Below are 21,743 nucleotides of genomic sequence, written 5' to 3'. Positions count from 1 at the left end.
GTACTTAGAGCAAATGTCTCAGGCTCATGTTGTTTTATAGATAAAAGGATCCAGGCCTTGTCACAGGATCAACTGGCTGCCAATAAACCCTTCTTCTGGTGACACCCCCTGCCAAGCCTGTTTCAAAACAAAATAAATAAATATATTTGTTTTCACAGCTCAGAAAAGCTCTTTGGCTTGGAGGAAAATTCAGGGTCTGTTGGAATTCTGGGCAAAGGTTTAGTTGGAGCTGTAGCCAAAGGTCCAGGATTTGGATGGAAGTTTGTGGTCAAGCTGTAGTTTTGAGTGAAGGCTCAGAATAAGTTCGTTTCAGTGTGAAGCTTCAGGGCTCAATTTGGGATTAAATTTGGGGCTTTTTTTTTTTTAATTCAAATCTCTTTCCCATCCCTAGCACAGCAGGTCTGAAAAATGCAAACTGCCTGCTTGGACGAACATAGGGGAAAGGCCCTATAACATGAGACCTCAGCTGTCAGAATGCTCTTCCCATGGATGTGATTGTGTTTTAAATTGTGACTGGAGCGGATGGGAGAGGGCCACAGTAACTCTGCCCATCTGGCATTCTGAAGCAGAAATCTAAGTAAAGGGGGGGAGGGGACCCAAAAGATCCAAAGATAATGAGCACCATTAAGGTTAGTCTGTCTCATGATTGTTTCTTATTAAAAAGAGACTGTACTTTATCTGAGCAGGATATGCTGTTAGGATGAGGGAATTAGCAGAACGACTGCCTCCATATCATCTAATTAGCAAAAATGTTGATAAGCAGATACAATCACATATGATTAGGATCCTTTTAAAAAGCCACTCCATTAATTAAATAGACAGAGAGGCCACCTACAGCCCTCCCGTGCCACTGATTAGAATACAAATATTTACACTAATCTCACCTCCATCAGCCATGGGACACTTTTGAGTATTTTTAGTGACATCTGATTACTATTGATTTCCATCCCCAATGTCAGGCCGTTTTGTTAGTATCTGAAAGTGCTGCCTTCAGTTTCGGATGCTTTAAATCATGTTAAGCGTTTATCTTAATGACGCTGCTGATAACCACTGCTCAGGTCACTCGTACTTCTCTTCAAAGAACACAGCCTGGGCTGGTTTTTATTGTTTGTACTTGAGATTTTAGATACGAAAAACATTTCTCATTTCAAAGCCTTGGTTTCTTTGGGGCTGCCTGGCTAGTTTGGGTCTAGTTACTTGATGTGTGCATGTTTTTCTCCCTCTCTTTTCTCTTTCACCATCGCTTTTTCATTCCTCTGTCTCTCTTGCAAACCCTTTTAGTTTACAGCAGTGGCACTCAGTTGAACTGCTGCTAATCTCAGACGCCTGCTGCAGGCAGCAGAGGGACGGGCAGTGATCAGCCCCCATTGCAGATGACAGTAGAAAAACACTTCCTACATTTCAGATTGGTAAATGTACTAAATCCAAGACAGATAATCCAGTGCACCAGCGAGTCTGAGACTCTATGGACACTCATCATCAAATGCGAGCATTGTGGCCACTGAGGGAGGAGATGCTTCTCAAATGGCACAGCTGAAAAAGTTAGAATTACCTCCTTCCCCATCCATACAATACCACTCATGGCAAACAATCTGGATTGGTTTCTGCCGGGCACTGGCTCTTGCTAAAAACCCACAGGGAACCTCTCAGCAGGCTGACTGGGATTACTCCTGATCGAGTCTTTCTCCTTCATCTGACAGAGAACAGACACACTAGAAACAGGAATGGAATTGCTTGTGAAGTCTTGCACAAGGGTCTTTAAAATGTTCAAATCTAGCCCATGTTGGCAAAAGATGATGGCAGCCTGTGTGAGATAAGTTTGGTAGGTTCTCAGTCCACTTCCTAGTGGGTAGGCATCTAAGTCACAAAAACCACTATCACAACAGTCACTAACCAAACCCCCTGAATGGCAATTTTAGCTCAGAGGCCAATGACTGAAAGGGCCATGGAGCCTGACCTATCTCCTCCCTGAATGTCAGGTTTGAGGAACACTGGTGGGAAAACATGGAGGTGGCTTGCATCTACCTGTGCAGTACCTGTTTTAGGGATAAACAGAGGGCTCCAGGCACCAGGGGTGTCAGGTTGGCACTTTTCTGCAGCACTTAGGCCCCATTCCTACAAAGAAGTGCTTACCTTTAAGCACAAGTGGTCCCATTAATTTAGTTGGACTATTCACATGCTTAAAGTTGAGTATGTGTAAACCTTTGCAGGATCAGGGGAGATCCCAGGCTAAAATCCAACAACTGAGTGTTTTGGTACTTTTAGGACTTAGGGATGTTTTCTGAGCAAGGAGGCAGTGCCCCTAGCCCAAGTGGAAACTCTAATACTACACCCAAGCATAAGAATCTAAGTGGTCCCTCAACTTGGTTTCTTCTCCTAATAAACAAGCAGAAGACAGGGAGTGAGGTCAATACAAGGAACAGTTACTCAACATCCCTGCTGAAGATTTCAAAATCTGAGTGAGGGAAAAGAGACAAAAAAGTCCATACTTTTTTGGAAAGAAAAGGAATGAAGGTACCACCAGTTGTTGAAACCCAACATCCAGTATATACAGCCAGCCACTCGCTCCTCTTCATTCCTTCTGGATGTCCAATTAATTAATTAAATAATTATTTGGAAACTTTCTCTCATTCCTTGGCACAAATTGGCCTCCAAATTCAAAAGGCATTGGGAGGAATGTTAGCTTGCCATGGTGGAATGGATTTTTTTTTAACATACTTTCTCAGTTCACACAAAGAAAAGGAGTACTTGTGGCACCTTAGAGACTAACAAATTTATTAGAGCATAAGCTTTCGTGAGCTACAGCTCACTTCATCGGATGCATTTGGTGGAAAAAACAGAGGTAGTTATGAAATATACACTATAGGCCATGATTCTCCTCTCACACTGGTCATTCCATTGATGCTAATGGAGTTCAGAGATTGGGGGAACTGGGAGTCAGGACTCTTGAACTATATATAAATCTCTCCTCTGTTTTTTCCACCAAATGCATCCGATGAAGTGAGCTGTAGCTCACGAAAGCTTATGCTCTAATAAATTTGTTAGTCTCTAAGGTGCCACAAGTACTCCTTTTCTTTTTGCGAATACAGACTAACACGGCTGCTAATCTGAAATCAGTTCACACAGTACTTCCAAAAACATCAATCCCCAAAGCACCCATCCTCCTCCAATTAATAAGGCCACACTGGTGGTGGTGAAGGCAGGTGCCTGATGTATTCACAGCACATGATACTCCTTTGACTTCAATATTGCCCTTCATTTCCCTGAGCTCCAATCTCAAGAACTTCATTGCACTGACTGATGGTGACTTTTAGAGCTGGATTTAGATATTACATTACAAGTAGCTCCATAGTATTGTCCCATCACTGACCCACAAGAGAAGCAGACCCTTGTTGGCAATGAAGTGGAAATTCTTGCAGCCAAAGGCCTCTTCCATCCAGTCTGGGTTGGTTAGCTCTAAAACCTTCTTAGCTTCCCCTGTAGGGCTGCTTTCTAGTGGATGATGCAGTTTTCCCTTTAGGTCTACTACCTTGTACATACTGGATTTCCACCATCTGTGTGTGCCAAGAAGAGGGCATAAAGCCAATACACATTAAGAGCACAGTCACATCATCAAAATGTTTTTTCTATCATAACAATATTCACTTCTGTGGCACCTTTCACCCAAGCATCTCAAAGCACATTACAAATATACAGATAGAGAAAATGAGAGAGAGAGAGAAGATGGGACTTGTGATACAGCAAGTCAGTGGCAAATATATAGTTCAAGAGTCCTGACTCCCAGTTCCCCCAATCTCTGAACTCCATTAGCATCAATGGAATGACCAGTGTGAGAGGAGAATCATGGCCTATAGTGTATATTTCATAACTACCTCAAAATCCACAGTTAGAGTACAATAAGACATAGCTGTATATAATGCCTTACTGTCATCAGAGAGCTGTATTTCACACTTACATCATCATAGATGTGAAATATAATTTTTTAAAATGTGAGATGAAACAGAAGGTGGTCCAATAAAAGATATTACCTCACCCACCATGTGTCTCGAATAACCTGGCAGCAACATGGCTACAGCAGCACTACAAACAAAAGATAAACCCCAGACAATATGTATAGGATTTTCACCAATATCACTTCAGTATGCAAAAAAAAAAACAGAAAACAAAAAAAGAACTAAAATCAGCTGTACAATGATTGGCTGAATTACCTCTGATGTCACAATCCCACCACTCAACTGTCTTAAAATCAAAGAGTAAATTTAAACAATGTGTTTCTTTCCCTGTGGCTCCAAGTGCTAGCAAATCAAAAGATGAACTGAGCAAAACCAGCAGGTCATTAGGAGCAAATTTGGAGCGCCCAAAGGAAACAGGATTTCCTGGATCCTGAACGTCTCAGACTTCAGGCCACTGGGCAGAGAGAAAAGAAAGCATTTCAAAAGCCATCCACCTTTCATTTGGGATGGTGAATTATTACCAAGTTTTAGGACTTCACCAAAAAGCCTCACAAGATGACATTAAAAAATCCTACCGTAAACTTGCATTAAAATGGCACCCTGATAAGAATCCTAACAACAAGGAGGAGGCAGAGAAGAAATTCAAAGCCGTAGCTGAGGCATATGAGGTTTTATCAGATCCCCAAAAACGTTCCATCTATGACAGATCTGGAAAGGAAAGTCTGCACAGAGGAGGCAGAGGTGCAACTGGAGGCCACTTCCACAGCCCATTTGACTCTGAATACATATTCCGTAACCCAGAAGAGATTTTCAGGGAATTTTTTGCAGGAAGGGATCCCTTTGCACATGATTTCTGGGACAGTCCATTTGATGGAAATGTAGGTGAAAACAGAAACAGAACTCATGGAAGAGGAGCTAGCTTTGCCGGCTTTGATGTATTTCCTGATCTTATGGAATCATTTATGTCATTTGATTCAGTCAACCCCAGTGAGCACACTACATTCTCCTGCAGGGCCTTTGGAGGAGACACTAGTGGGTCAAACAACTTCAGATCAGTCTCAACTTCTATGGAAGTGGTCAATGGTAGAAGAATCACTACCAGAAAAATCATTGAGAATGGACAAGAAAGAACTGAAGTTGAGGAAGACGGGCAGCTGAAGTCCATAAAAATCAATGGAAGAGAACAGCTGAAATGCTAGCAACTCACCGCACACCTGTGCAGAAACGTTACCAGCAAGCTGTTTGGAAGATCTCACTTGTGGACTCTTGATCAGTAAAATAGGATCCAATATAAGTAGTACGAATAAACAGCTTCACTGAGTTCATGACACAATTGTTACAGACTTCTGCATTACTTGGAACAACTATTTCACAGCTAAAGGTATAGAGGCATGTTATTCAAGCAGGCTATAATTTTAGTAAACCTAGAATAAATGTATCTCAGTTTTTCAGAAGTAAATACTGCAAGGGTAAATCTTCCTGGATTACCAAACAGACTAAGTATGTTAAGTACAGGAGGACTGGATGGCCCAGGGGATTATCATGGGTAAGAGAGCCTTTCATTTCTAGGTTGCAAGTTGGGTTCAGTGCAAGCTTTCTGGTGATCCATGTGAAATGTGTTGATGGAACCATTGTAGTAGTCAGATGTCCACATCACAAGTGATAGCTGTATTAATACTCTTAATACAGCCACCAAGAACTGAAATGGCATGGAGCCTTCAATCCTCTTTCACCCCTAGAAATGGACTGTTCTTGTTAAGGTTAAGGCATGCTGGTAAGGCCGAATAGAAACTTGGGCTACCACAGTACCTACCCTGTAGATAACTAGAGAATGTCAGTCCTTCAGGGTGCAGTATTCACTTGCACTAAATTCACACTATTTTACAAAACCACATTAAAAGAAAACTCTTCATAAAAATGGTTGAGAACAGAAGACAAGATTCAGTAAGCCATCCTCAGCATATCATGGAATTACAACAGGCAAACCTGTGGAAGGACAGTTTGGTAGTGAGAAACATTAGGAAGAACAAGTTATCTTTCAGCTATATTAAAAAGAAGGGAGTACTATAGGACCTACTGAAAGCTGCAAGGGGGAGAGCTGGATATTGGCAATATTTGAGGAGTTGAACTAAGCAGAGGGATGATGAATATATGCATGGATGTAGGGACAGATATGGCACTGGTAGCCAAATATCATTGTGTTCATAAAGCTAAACACTGGAACTCAGCTCATCAGGCCTGGATGTGTTACACCTCAGTCTGCTAAGGGAGTTCTGCAACAACTTAGCAGACCCATTGGCACATACATAGGTGATCTGTCCCTAATGTTGGGCAGAGCACCAATAGATGTGAAGGTGGCTTGTGGTAGCCTTTTCTTTAAAAGGAAAAAAGTTCTAACCAGGAAAACATAATAGGCCAGTTAAACTTAATATACTTAGCAATGTGTTCAATGTGCTTTATGAACATTCATTATTACAACCTGCTTGTGAGCAGGTGAGTATTATCCCCATTTTACAGATGGGGAAACAGATTCAGAATATATAAGTATATAAAACAAATTATTTATACCATTGTACAAGGCCACGATGGTGAGGTACCACTTAGAGCCCTGCATCCAGTTTTGCACAATATGGGCCCAAATTCAGACCTACTGAATGCACTTCTAATTTGAGTTTGATCCTTTACCTTCAGAGACAAATGTGTTTGTGCTGAGCCTTGTGGGAAGGGATCTGAAACATGAATGAGGTCTTTGGATGTTACTGCAATACAAAACAACAACAATAAATAGAAATGAACATATCCTGGAGAAAGCCCAGTGAGGAATTACTGAACTGATCAAAGAAGTGGAGGCCTCTAAACCATGATGATTGCAAAAACCTATAGAGTTTGAAGATGACAAGTCACTGGGGAGGGGATCTCCATGTCTTAGGCAAGGATCGCTTTCTAGCTCAAATGCCTAAGAGTGTTTTGAGGATGTGTGTGAATGCTGGTGGTGCTATAAGCTTAGACAATCATTTCATTGTCATGCTGAGCACAGGCCAATGCTGGGGAACTGGGCCTGTATTAGCTAAAAAGATTCAGAACGATTAAAAGCTGATGCTTTGGGTGCAAACAGACATGAAGGATGGATTTATGATTGCAAGGTCTCACAACATAGAGGCTTGGTTCAGGGGCAAGGAGATCAAGATTAAATGGGCTAAGAGCAGGCAACATAAAGGTCTTTTCTACATGGTATAAGCTAAGATGTAAAATTAAGTCAATATAATTAATTATAATTCCCTTTGCGAACACACAGAACACAAAGAAGGATCTTTTCTGGGTTTAGTTTATGTCACTTGGGAACGGGGCTAGGCTAAACTAAACAAAGTCACTCTTATACTGGTATAAGATTGTCCACATGGGGGTTTATAGCTGTGTAACTAGACTGGTTTAACCGGTAAATCTTTCCTGTGTGGACAAATCCTGCGAGATAAGGCTTTAAGCAGACAGAGTGGGCCTGAAATGGCTTAGATCTGGTCTACACTTAAAATTCATCTGCAATTTCATATTTGAGTTTCTTCAGAATTCTGAAGAATAACATCTGGTCCTGGTGACTTATTACTGTTAAGTTTATTAATTTGTTCCAAAACCACCTCGACAGACATCTCAATCTGGGACAGTTCCCCAGATTTGTCACCTACAAAAAATATCTCAGGTGTGGGAATCTCGCTCATATCCTCTGCATGCAGTGAAGACCAATACAAATAATTCACTTAGCTGTTATGCATTGGCCTGGTCTTCCCTGAGTGCTCCTTTAGCACCTCGATCATCCAATGGCCCCCCTGATTGTTTGGTAGGCTTCCTGCTTCTCATATACTTAAACAGTTTTTCACTGTTAGTGTTTGTGTCTTTTGCTAGTTGCTCGTCAAATTCTTTTTATACCTGCGTAATTATACTTTTACACTTGATTTGCTAGAGTTTATGCTCCTTTCTATTTTCCTGAGTAGGATTTGACTTCCAATTTTTAAAGGATGCCTTTTTGTCTCAAACTGCCTCTTCTACTCTGCTGTTTAGCCATGATGGTATTTTTTTAGTCTTTTTTTTTTTTAATTTGGGGTATACATTTAATTTGAGCCTCTATGATGTTTTTTTTTTAAAGTTCCCATGCAGCTTGCAGACATTTCACTCTTGCTACCATTCCTTTTAATTTCCATTTAACTAGTTTCCTCATTTTTGTGTATTTCCCCTTTTTGAAGTTAAATGCTACTATGGTGGGCTTCTTTGGTATTTTCCCTCCCACCAAGAATGTTAAATTTAATTACATTATGATCATTATTAACAAGCAGTTCAGCTATATTCACTTCTTGAACCAGATCCTGTGATCTGCTTAGAACTAAATCGAGAATTGCCTCTCCCCTTGTGGGTTCCAGGACTAGCTGCTCTAAGAAGCAGACATTAATGGTGTCTAGAAATTTTATCTCTGCATCCCATCCTGAGATAACATGGACCCCGTGAATATGGGTATAGTTGCAATCCCCCGTTATTATTGAGTTTTCTATTTTTATAACCTCTCTACTCTCCCTGAGCATTTCACAGTCACCATCATGGTCAGTAGTATATTCCTACTGCTGTATTCTTATTATTCCAGCATGGAATTTCTATCCACTGAGATTCTATGGTACAGTTTGGTTCATTTAAGATTTTTACTATAGTTGACTCTGTGCTTTCTTTCACATATAGTGCCACTCCCCTACCACCATGACCTACTTTGTCATTCCTATATATTTTGTACCCTGGTATTAGTGTCCTATTGATTATCATCATTCCACCAAGTTTCTGTGATGCCTATTGTATCAATATAGTAAATTAGGCATTTAATACCAGGCACTCGAGGTCACCCATCTTAGTACATAGATTTCTAACACTTGTATACAACTACTTACAAAATCTGTCAGTATTTAATTGTCTTCTTTCACGTGATATAATTGAATTGTACTCTTTTTATTTGACAGTTTCTCTTTAGTTCCCACTTGTACTCTATCAACTTCTATCCTTTTTTCTTTATGAGGAGATGGAGAATCCCTGTTAATAGAGCCTTCTCTAAGGGATGTCTGTCTGAATTATGTGCTCCTCAGCACCTGTTGGCTTTCCCCTCCCTGGCCCTTAATTTAAAAACTTCTTTACAACCTTTTAAATTTTACATGCCAGCAATCTGGTTCCATTTTGGTTTAGGTGGAGCCCATACTTCCTGTATAGGCTCCTCCTTTCCCAAAAGGTTCTCCCGTTCATAATAAATCTAAACCCTCCTCCCTACACCATTATCTCATCCATGCATTGAGACCCTGCACTTCTGCCTGACTAACTGGCCCTGCATATGGAACTGGAAGCATTTCAGAGAATACTTCCATAGAGGTCCTGGACTTTAATCTCTTATGCAATAACCTAAATTGGGCCTCCAGGATATCTCTCCTACATTTCCCAATGTCACTGGTACCTGCATGTACTATGACCACCAGGTCCTCCCCAACACTGCACATAGGTCTGTCTAGATGTCTTGAGAGATCCACAACCTTTGCACCCAGCAGACAATTTATCATGGAGTTCTCCCAAGTCATCACAAACCCAGCTATCTATAGTTCGAATGATTGAATCCCCCATTACTATTATCTGTCTTTTCCTAATAATTGGGATTCCCTCCCCAGAAGATGTATTTTCAGTGTAAGAGGATACCATGACATCATCTAGAAGGAGGGTCCCAACTATGGGATTGTTTCCCTCCACTGCAGTTTGATGTTCTCCTTCCCTGAGATTTTCATCCTCCTCAACAGCACAGAGGCTGTCTGACTGAGGGCGGGACTGCTCTACTGTGTCCCAGAAAGTCTTTTATGTACCTCTGCATCTCCTTTAGTTCCTCCAGTTCAGCTACTCATCTCAAGAGCCCATACTTGATCTCTGAAGGCCATGAGCTTCTTGTACCAAGTGCACACATATGCCATCTGCCCACAAGGCAGGTAATCATACATGCTGCACCCAATGCAATAAACCGCATAGCCCCCACTCTGCTGCTGGACTTCTGCCTGCATGATTTTTACTCCTGCAGCTTTTGTTTGGTTGGGGTTTTTTTGGGGAAGTAGAGTGGTGTTTACTGGGGGTATCAGACTGTTATGCTTCCTCTCAACTCCCTCACAGAACTTCCCTGTTCACTGCTCTTGTCCGCTAGCTCTTCTGGTGGCTTAGGAACTGGCTTTTTAAACCCCTGTTATCCCTGCATAGCCCTGCCCACTGGTTAATGGATCCTAAAGGGATTAGGATCAAAGCCTTGTTAAGAAGCTCTCCGCCTTGCCAAGCAGGCCACTAGGCTCAGCACATGGCCCCCAAACAGACCACACTATAAACTTCAGTCAAGCAGGCACACAGCAAGTACACCACAAACAAACAAGCAGACAACAAACTGGGAATTGGTGTAATCTCTGTTGGCAGAAGCTGCGTCTACATTAGGAGGGTTTGCCAATATAGCTCTGCCAGCAAAACTTTTCTAGGGGCGGATTTACATTGAAAACTTACATCAGCGTAAAGACATCTCTCAGGGATGTGGATTTTGCACACCCCTGAGAAACATAACTATGTTGGCCTAACCCCCAGTGTAGATAATGCTATGTCGATGGAAGAATTCTTCTGTTGACCTAGCTACAGGAGAATCCTTCCCATCCCAATGCAGTTGCAGCTGAGCCACTGTCACGCTGTAAGTGTAGACATAGCCTAGTGTAGACAAGGCTTTAGAAAAGAGTTGGAATTAGGTTCAGAGGAGCTCAAAGCCAAAAGAAAAGTGGCTCAGGAAATATTTAGATCATACCTAGTTTCAACAGAAATACTGTTAAAATTTGTGAGCCATCAGACCCTACAGGGAAGTTGTGAATGGGATGACAGATACACAGTAAGTGTTCTTACTATATCATTAATTACTCAAGCGTTCTTATCATAGTTACTAGGAAGACATCAGAACACCAAATACCAGCACACCCCAAGTGCATTGCAAAGCTACTTCACCCCTCTAGTATCTCTCCCTCTCTGATCCTTACAAAATACAGCTGCTACAGTTATCATTCTTTCCTGCCCTCTGACCACATCTCTCCTTGTTCTTGAATCTCCAGATACATCTCCAAATTGAACCCAAAAATGGAACAAAATCATGCGTATGGCCCTCTCATTTTTAAAAACAGACTGAACTAAGACCCAAGATCAGAACATCCCGAACTCTGAGGTGTTAGAAATCCAGACCCATCTCTGAATTTTGCTGTTCGAGCCTCAATATAAAACATGGACTTTGGTTCAAGATGCAAAATTCAGACCTGGAATTTGAACAGCCTAGAAAGTTCAGGAGTGTTGTGCTTGGCCCAGTCTAGTGACAACAGCAAGCTGTAACATTGGATCTAGGTTTGAATCCCAAATCCCAGAAAAGTCAGGGTTTAGTTGGAACTGGGATTTTGGTTCTGGCCCACTATAGCTCTAAGATAATATTTTTATACGTTTCTATGGTTTTAAATAAAATAATACACATATCTACATGCATCTTATATACTGTGTATCAGGAATGCCCACGTTTTGATATAGTGCCCTACAGCTAAATAGATAGGCACCTTTTCTCCCAGTCACAATTGTCCAGTTCTCTTCCATTCCCATTCACAATGACAGCACATCCCTGTGGTAACTACCGCAAATGCTTACATGGGAAACTCACTATTAGGAAAGCATTTAATTAACTTCTAGCTTCTTTTAATGCCATTTGACAGCTGTAAACAAGGAGGAGACAGCATCATGTGACCAACCAGTGGACCCTTTACTGTACATAAATCTAGTTATCCCACTATTTCTATTTCTGTATTTTTTATCTATTCCTCTCCCAGGGATATTAGGTGAATGAGATTTATCATCCTGCAAAGAAGCTACATTTTGGGACCTAACATGGTTAACAGCGTCTCTTTAAGAAGCGTCTACACTTGAAGACACATGCACACACTGTCCCATCAATCATTAGACTCAGGATCCAAATATAGGCCACGGTGACCAACTCAACCCAGGTCTCTGCCCACTCATGTCCAGATGCTGTGCCTGACACGAGTGGCTTCTCCGGGTGCAAATACCATGCCAAGGAGACAGCTTCCTACCTAAACAAAGCAACCTTTCCCAAAAATAAATATAACATCAAATCAAAATGCAAGGCTCTTACTGAGCTGAGACTTCATGAAAAACACAAAACTAACCCAGTGACTACACACTCAGCCAAGTAACGTCAGCAGCCAGCACAGAGAGGCTGAGTCATTATTTTATTAACAGGCCCACAACTACTTTAATGGGGGCTTAGGCTGCAAAAACAAAAACATACATAAAAGCATTTGGAATTACTTCATAAAACACTAAATCACAATATTAACCGACTGACCTTTGCTCTACGCAGACCTGCTAATTTTAGCAATTACAGCCAACAACTTGAACATATCAAGTGGGCAACTGTTTAACAATAATGACATCTGCTTGGAAAATCCAATTATGTCTAAACATCTTTAAATCCCCACTAGGGGATACCTGCTTTCTTTTTGCAACTGTTAGTCTCTGCCTAATAGGATTTTAAACTCACAGCCTGCTGCACACGGTGGTGGCAGTGGCCCCCTCTCCCTGGACTGGCAACAGCAGGACTGCGATCACATTAAGCAGCAAGTATGAGTCTCTCCTTGGACAGTGATGGAAGCAGTTTGATTTTCTGACATCCTAATCTGATAGACGGGTGCATTAGCTGGATCCCTTCACTCCTGCGTTTCCCCTGAAGATTCAACTTTTCCCCCCACCTCTGATCTTATGTGCATTAAAGGCAACTGGTCGGTCCTAGGATGCTCCCTAAGGGGTTCCCCATCTCAGGGGCAGATGTTAGATCTAGCTGATCATACATGCCCTAGTTATTAAGACGATCGTTGCAGTCATTTTTATTCTTTGCTGGGTATTTAAGGCAAGATTGCCTTAGAAACTTTTTCATTAGAACACACTTAATGAACTTCTACACAGATATATTTCCATTCCAGGCCATTTTAAGTATTATCATCTGCATGGTGCCAACAGGTCGGGGGTCTCATAGCATGAACCAAATCTTAGCAGCAAGATCATCTTGTGGACACCTCTTCTCCAACTCACAGAGACCAGTTCTCCTCCCAGTCGTGATCACACAAACATCCCATGTGGCAACTACAGCAGTTATTTACATAATAAAACATGGGCATTGTTTAGGTGGTAAAGTGATAAATGTTTCGACCCTTTTAGAAAGTTTTAATCAAGATGTAGTTCTTCATTTCATCTCCCTTTCCCATCTGTTTTGCTCCCCAACTTCTTAGTTCCCTCTCCCCTGCTCTGAGGTTAGCAGCTCTGGTACTGCTGGCAACTCCTGCTCCTCTAGAGAGGGGCAAAGCCTAAAAGAAAGCATCTAGGTTGGCTGCATTTGCAGCCGTGTTTGTAGTTTCTAGGCTCATCACTGCAGAGAAAAGGCCTGTAGAAGCAGCTGGGAACAAGGAGGAAGAGCCAACACCACGAGACCAGGCAACTGTCCACAGATGTCCAGTAAGGGTTCCCCAAAGACAGTCTGGGAAGCTCTGTGCTAGGCCGTTTACGGACAGTATAACAAGAGGCCTTATTCTGATCCCATGTACACTGCTGTAAATCTCTGAGCTCGGGGAGTTACACTGCTGTAAGTGAGATCAGAATCAGCTCCATGGCTCCTGCTCTTAATTGCTTAGCATCCCTTTGCCATCAGTGTTTGTCAGGTTTTTGTGTCAAGGTAGAAGAACAGAAATTCTTCTTCTGCCTGCTTTTTTCAGATGGCACCTGCAGCAAAATCATAATTATGTGTTTGCAGCGTCACAGTCTGACGGCACGGAGGAGATTGTGATGTCACAATAATTATTGCTGCCCAATCCCAAGACTTAAGGAAAGTCTCCGTTTTCATGGCCCCATCCTATGATCTGCAGGAAATTAAGTAGTTCTGATTCTGTTTTGGTCTAGTGACAAATGATGATGTAGTGTCAACCCATGATGATGCAAACACTGTGACATGGTGTCACAATGTGTTTCTTTTGCATGTCTGGATGAATACACATAGGTTGAAATTCCACATATTCCACATTATTACTATTGAGATGGCTCAGTACATGTACCTCGCACTGTGCAGTCGATGAGCTGTTGGGACAGAACACAGGAGCTCTCAGCCCCTGCTCCTGTGGGCTACGAGAGGTATGAGTGGGACATCTCATTTCAAGAGAGAAGAACAAAGAGAAAAGGGTGCAATCTGTAGAAAGAGAACATACGATGGATGTGGGTGGATGGAAGCAAGGAGGCAGTTATGAAGGAATGGAGGGAGGGCAGGTGCTCTGTTCAGGAGCTTTGAACAGGAGAAAGTTAAAGATCCTATGGTGCCCTTTGAAAGGCTGAAGAGGATTTCAGTGACACAGACTCCAGTGTCTCCAGCAGCGTGTGAGCTGAGTCCCGCTCATAACCAGAACATAATGGATATAACTTGAATAGGAAAGATGCTAGATTCTCAGAGACATAGTGGGCCCAATTCATCTCTGCTGTAACTCCACCAACTTCAGTGGAGTCACACTAGGATTGAATTTGACCCATTATTTCTCCTGACTGTTTGGGGCAGAGACTACTGTCTCAAGGGAGTCGAAGACCTGGCTTCCATTTTCTAGCACCTACATGGGGAAGTTCAGTAAAAATCAGCGGCAGCTTTTCGTGTGGTGGACTGAGACAAACCCTTTTGCACCAATTTTCAACACACTCTTCCCATGAGGCTGTTGGGTCATTAGTCATTTCCCCTGTTCACCTCAGTACATCTTAAAACCTTCCTTTTCTCTTTTGCCGGAATTAACATGTATCTTTATTCACCTGTTATTCACCTTTGTATCGCCCTAAGAGCACTGGAGCTCATAGGGTGGAGTGTCAGCACTTGCTAAGTTTTTTTTTTAAATCCTTTATTGTTTTTCTTCCAATGTCTGCATTTCCATCTCCCCTGTGCCATGGTCCAGCCCTGCCATGCAACATTACAGGAGCTCCCCTCCTTTCTCGTGTCCCTCATCTCCCCATACTCTGGTCCCTGGCTCAAATCTGCATTACAGTATAATGAGCTCCCCGGCCTTCCCATTTCACCCTGTACTCTGCTTCTTACCTCAAATCTATGCTGAAGTCTTACAGGTGGTCTTCTCTCTCCTTCTGCTTCACATACAGGCATGCCCTGACTTTTCTCTTCCTACTTTGGACACTGCTCTCATATGAATAAATAATTACCTGCATCACTCCAAGCTATCAACCTGGTATCCTTCCACTGTGCCCAGAAAAGGGCATTTTCCCAGACCCTTGTTGAATGTCTTCCAAGCAGCATCTGCCTGCTAAACTCCACACAACACCCCGTCTGAGGAGAATTGTTCCATACATATGATGCCTACAGACTATTTTGATCAGAGTGCACTGAACACACCAAGCCAGTAGGCTGAGGCTCTGAGCAGTCAGTGATGGAGTGTCTCTGGCCTGTGTTTATATTTGCCTGAGGAGAATCCCCAGCAGTGTTTAAACAGCAGCAGGATTAGGCCCAGCAGCACCAGGTGAGTCAGCGATGAATGGCATCAGTGTTACTGAAGACAAATATGACAACATGAACATGGTAGATCTGAGGAACCCGCGTGTGGTGATAACATTTTTTTAATCTTATTTTTTATTTTATTATTCTCACTCTTTTGGTTCCTCCAGCTCCCAGAATGAGCAGGGATTTTTATTGCTGGGGTTAAAAAACACAAATTTGCATTACATCCTGGCTCCTGCTGTAATACTTCAGTCTCGTTTCTCTCTCGTCCCCTCTCCAGAACAACTGATGCTATCGCAGCCTGATTTAATTTCAAAGACGGATTGTGATTTGGCAGTTGGGGGGGTAAGGGGGGAGCCAAGCTAATCAAAAGTCACCATCTGCTGCGTTGCCATGGGGATATTCCTCCCCAATAAATGTGCTCTCTGCCAAAATCACAGATAACAGCACTATAAAGGGTGGGAGGTGGGGGGGGGGGTGGATAAAAGAAAGAAGTTCCAACACTAGGGCGGAAAATGAGAGAGAAACAAGGGAGAAATGGGAGCCAAAGACGAAGTGGGAGAGAAGGAGACAGAGACTACTGAGAAGGAAAGGAAAAATGACAAATGGACAGAATATTGAAAAGGAGGAAGAAATAAGAGACATAGGCAGACAGGCAGCTAATGATGAAGAAATAGAGGAAGACAGAAAGACAACTGAGGAGAAGGAAAGGGGAGACACATACAGAGATGCTACTGAACAGGAGAAAGACTGGAGCTGCTGCATAAGATGTAACAGCAAAACAAGTAGAGATAAGATAATTGCCCTCAAAGAGTAAGTTCTGGTGATTAGGAGACAACTGAAGCATCAGTGAAAATTCCCAAGATGATGGTCTCAGTTCAGAAAGGTTTCGCTATTCAAATTATGAAGCAAAAAATGTAAAAGCCCCCTGCTGCGACTAACAACAATGCACAGGGATGGTTGAGTTTCTATTCCCTTAACAGATAGTCTAATCCAAAAAGTACCAACAGTATCCTGCAGTAACAGTCCCAAATACCACAGCAACTCCTGGGGTAAAGTGCAGTGTTTTGCTATGCTGTAGAAATTCAGTGCAGATTGACACAGGGTTTGGTTTTTAAAATAAAAATTTCCTGGAAATGAATGTCTTCAAAACATCTTGGATAGGATAGCAAAAGGGACGGGTCACATTATTAGCTAACTATGCTGTCTGTTTTCTATCCAGCTTTCTTATTTTTAATATGAATATTTGTTGACCACTTGGGCTATAGAATCTAAACAATCACCACTCCAGGACCTCCCCACCCCAATATAATTTTAAAAACAGCTGTTACCGTACCCATCTCCTAGAGGGCAACAGCTTCATCTCCAGATGGATTTTGGTAGTGGCTAGGGCTTTACTAGCCTGGTATATGCTGGGGCTTCAGCGCTGAGGATAAGCCAGTTGCCCAAAAGCAGCAGGATCTCCCCAAACCTGAAAGGGATAAAAGAGGTAAGATTTTAGGTCATGGTATGCTGAATGCCCCCTGAGCCTACTTAGACCGTGCATGTGTGTGTGGAATGTCCCCTTAACCCAAATAACTAACAAAGGTATGGGAGTCATTCTGATCTCTCCCCTCTGCCCCTTGAGTAGTAACCCAGCTAAGTAGGCCACTCAATATCCATGCTCATAGAACTGGATGAGTTATTCCCAGCAGAAGCATGATTAGCTGAATTTAAACCTTTTCTTCTGTTGGAGAGTGATCCATGAACAGATCGCTGTTCCATGACTGCGTTGCTCAGAATTATTCAGAGACTGCTTTGGGTGAACTTGTTTTGCTTTTCAGAACTCCAGTTATTTTGATTGGAGGTTTAAGTCACATGGTGCTGTTCCCATTCCCTGACTGGATGAGTATAATACAATATGCCAACCCTAAACATTCAAAAATCACAAATCAGCCACCAAAATATCATGAGACTTTAAATGTATAGATAGGGTTCTTTTTCTTGGCCTTCTGATTTTGGTGCCTTTAGGGTGCACTTGAGTCACATTTTCACACTTTTCTCCACAACCATCAGGGCTAGAAACTTAGTTTAAAAAAATAAATAAGTAAACAAAAGCTAAAATTCTCTCCTAACAACATGACTACAGGAGCTAGGAGTTCAAAAATAAATATGAAATATTGTGAGACTTGCAAGAGATGGCAACACTGGCTAGAATCAGATGGAATACTCTAGGTTATGAATCCGAAACTCTCTTCCTGGGAATATTCTCCATTATTTTTGGATGAATTGTTTTTTCAACAAACATTCCTAGCTGTTAATTCATGCATTAGAACATTTGTGGAAATGAAACCCAGAAGGACACAGACACAATTGGAGTGACAATTTAAAAATTCACAGGAAAGTTAATGCATAACTTTTTTCAGTGTCGTTTTAGTGCTGGGAAAGGCACTGCTTTATCAGAACTCTCTTGGGAGGAAGGGTCCCTGAAAGGGCCAACCCATGAGAACTAGATTGGCCAATCCCCTCAGAAAAGGGGAGGGGCCAAAAAAGAATTTCTACCCTCCAGCTAGGCTAAAGGGATATTCAGCATCCCCTATCCCAGACACATACACCAACCAGGCCGAGAGGTGCATTCCACAACCCCACCCCAAAGACAAATTACACAAAGACTAAGAAGGCTGAGCAGCCAGTGGCAGTATTAGGACTTCTCTGGATCACAGCAACCATTTGTTTGGGGCTAGATTCAGCTTGTATGCCATACAGACATCACTGTATGCCACTCGTCCTCAGCTTCAGACAACTGGAAAATAACAAGTTTGGCTAAAACCCATCTTGGCCTTTAAAAGGACCACTGTATTCACAGTGAAGGTAGTTTTTCCAGACAGGGATTCTGTTAGTGAAATGCTGAGATTTCCCCCCCAAAAGTCTGGAATTATAGTTATTCCCGCTCCCCTCCCAGCGCTCCATCCCCTACAGCTGACCCTGCTAATGACCACTGATCTAAGGTGCTCCTATAGGCCAGAAATACACAAGGGTGAGCTGGAAGGGAGGACTGGACCACAGGTCAATCTAGGGGAGGTAGGGCCCCTATTCAACACCTGGCCAGTAGAAGGACTCCATGATGTCCAGTGAACAGGAAAAGGAAGCGATATCAGAGCTTTTAAGTCTCCCAGATCAATGAGGTGGTACATGCAAGGTCTCTATGGTTAGGGTCCTGGAGAACTGCTCTAGGATTGTAAACCATAGAGATCCTTACATGTCCTCTAGGACTCTAACCAGATAGTCCTCAACACGCTCGCAGCCATAGAGATAGGGCTAGAGGATTGGGCAAGGTGATAGAGTGGCACTATGTAAGGGGTCACGAGCTGCATCTCTGTAACTAACAGCAGGTTGGGGACCATGCACTAGGAGGGGTCTTTATGTTCAGGGAGCTGATTGTGTAGGGACAGGGAAAATATGAGGGAGAGGGTAGGCAGAGAAGGGGTGGACCAAAATAAGGGTGTGTGTAAATGGGGAAATTTGAGGTGGGAAGTGGGGAGGCAGACAGAGAGAGAAATGGGAAAACTTAAGCGGAAAAGGGAAAGCCAGCCAGCCAGCGAGAGAGAAGGATCTGAAGGACAACTTAAGAGGAAGAACCAGATAGAACAGTGTGTAGGGAGAGTCTTTGGGAGAGAGAGACAAGTGGAAAATGTTCTACAAATGAGGTAATGCTTAATGATAAAATGTTCAAATTGGGGGAAATTACATCATTTGCATAAATTCTCCAGATTTCTGGACCTACAATCTTAACAAGTAGCCTGTGACAAATGGAAGAGGGGGTCAGGCACAGGGAGACAGTTGAGAATGCTGAGTGTGAAAATAAGCAGCTGGCTGGCAGCAGCAGTCTGGACACTAGGGTGACCAGATAGCAAGTGTGAAAAATCAGGACGGGGTGGGGGGTAATAGGTCTCTATATAAGAAAAATCCCTGAATACCGGGACTGTCCCTTTAAAATTGGGACATCTGATTACCCTACTGGACACAGAAGGAAGGCCAGGTAGAAAGCCTGAGACCTGAGCCTGAAAAAGCTGGGAACCTGAGCGGGAGGACCTGCTGCTGGAATGGTTGGCTGACTAAGTTGGGCTGCAGTTGACAACTAAACTCAACTCCGCTGTCTGCACAGTGAAGTATTGATGGGAGTTATGAGGACTAGCTCAGGCAGGAAGAATGGAGATCTCGCTTTCCTGTCAGTGTCTCCCCTCCTGCTTCCAGCATAGGCCTTCTTTTACAGATTGGGAAACTGGGACAAAAGAGAAGTCAAGTGGTAAGTCAGTGACAGAGCTGGGAATAGAACAGAGATCTCCAGTCTCCCAGTCCCATGCTTTAACCACTAGGCATCACTCACACACAGAGCACAATTTCCTTTCTCTCCTTCTTCTTTTCTCTTGTTGCTGCATATTGCAATGCAGGAGGGAGGGAAGCTTGAGGTGAGGGAGGGCAAAGACGTGGAGGCAATGAATATGAGTTAAAAATAATGAAAGATTTTTTAAAACAAAACTGTCTCCTATTCAGCCAGCTTCTCACTTCTTCTTCTTCTTCTTCTTTTTCGTCTTTTTTTTTTTCAAATTAAACAGCAAATTATACTTATCAAAGAAAAGAAGGTAAAGAGAAATCTGAAAGGCTGCGGAAACCTTTAATTATTAGTATAGTGGCATAAAAAGCTGTTGAGCCCCTTAGAAACGTACATGACCAATTATCAAAAATATAAGAGATGCAGAAAGAAAGGTTTGTCTAATAAGTATGAATCGCAGGGCCATTTAGAACATCAGTGTTAAAGCATTAGAGTTAAATGGAAAAGTAAAAAGGGGCTGATGGTTTTAACTATTTCACAGGAGGACAAGAGGTTGATACTGATAAGACAAGCAGTATAGTGAAGTTAATTATCTGTGGCCCGTGGTGCACAAAGCTGTTTGAGCTGGTGATTAATAGAGATAAACCATTCAAACTCCACATTTCTAAGGTGAATGAAGATGGCAGAGGAACTGCGGCTGCCGCATACTAACTAATCTGATGGCGTGGGGCCTTGTTTCTTCTTAGGGCATAGTTTGGATTTATCACATTCAAATCTGCCCTCTACCCCAATAACTGAAGTGAGATTTAGGAAGTGAGGGGCAGACGGGCCAAATTTCCCCAATTCAGCTGGGTATTTGCTGAGTTGATACCTGTCAGGAAAATGCAATTTGCTAGTTCCCTAAATTAATTAAAAATGATCCAGTGTTATTGCTTTTTCAGAGAATAATGCAAAATGGGTAAGTTCTGTATACATTATAACCTACTAACTAGTGTCTGTATGCACTACTGCCTCCTCTTGGCTGGAATCATCTGTGTGTCATAGGCCAAATACTGTTCACAGCTAAAGGAGGATCTCCTTTAACTCGAGTCATAGAAGGCCTGTGTTTTTAGAGTATGAAGATCTACATGCTATTCCTGTTGTTGCTGTGAAGTATCAAATGACTACAACTTGCAGCATAGTGATACGCCTCTGCCATACTGGGGACTGGGGCTTTGTTACATATTCTGTATAGAGGCACTCAAACTTTACAGTGTTGGGCCCCATCTAAGTAACTAAAAACAGAAATAGTCATGGGGGGGTAAAAAGTGTTTGAATAAGGCACTTTCCTCAGATGTGCGTTTTGTTTTATAGCCAGAGTGTGCCCATGTGAATGATGGAAGTGAATTGAATGGCTTAGCAGTTTAATGAGAGGTTTGGAATCAGGAAGCAAAGACGTGGATGCCGTTAGGACTGACTCAGTCCTTCAAGCTTCTGAAGTCAATAAACTGGCCACCAGGAGATTTACCATGTTTGGGTCTGGCAGATAAGAGTAAAAATCAAGGGCCTGTGTGAACATTCAAGATGGATATATAGACCTTCATCTTACAAGATTTCCAGTCAGATCTCCAGACCAAAGTGATTTGGATGTTTTCTAATGGTTGGAACCTCAAAACTCCAGAACTTTTGTTCAGATACTTCTCCAAATCTCGTGTGCGCGCACATTTCTCATGAGCTTTCTGGTACTTCCTGCTTCTTGTTGGTTCCAGAAATACTGCAGAAACCAGCCTTTCCTTTGTGATATTTCAGTGCTTCTGTTTCTGGGTCCCAGCTGGAACAATGAAGTTCTGAGTTAGCAGTTAAAAATAAAAATAGGAAAAACAGTTGACTCTACTTTTTT

General features: G+C 42.4%; 1 protein-coding gene across 1 annotated transcript; it reads left to right on the top strand.

The window, feature by feature from the left end:
* Window positions 1-4,459: 4,459 nt before the first annotated feature.
* Window positions 4,460-5,152, top strand: DNAJB8 (DnaJ heat shock protein family (Hsp40) member B8). The gene has a single exon (XM_038410715.1). It carries the CDS (start codon window positions 4,460-4,462, stop codon window positions 5,150-5,152), a length of 693 nt encoding a protein of 230 aa, XP_038266643.1.
* Window positions 5,153-21,743: the final 16,591 nt, after the last annotated feature.

Source organism: Dermochelys coriacea, chromosome 7 (genome assembly GCF_009764565.3).
Source record: "Dermochelys coriacea isolate rDerCor1 chromosome 7, rDerCor1.pri.v4, whole genome shotgun sequence".
Classification (NCBI taxonomy): Eukaryota; Metazoa; Chordata; order Testudines; family Dermochelyidae; genus Dermochelys; species Dermochelys coriacea.
The sequence above is the reverse complement of the archived record's forward strand: the minus strand, read 5'-3'. Positions and strand labels throughout refer to the sequence as shown.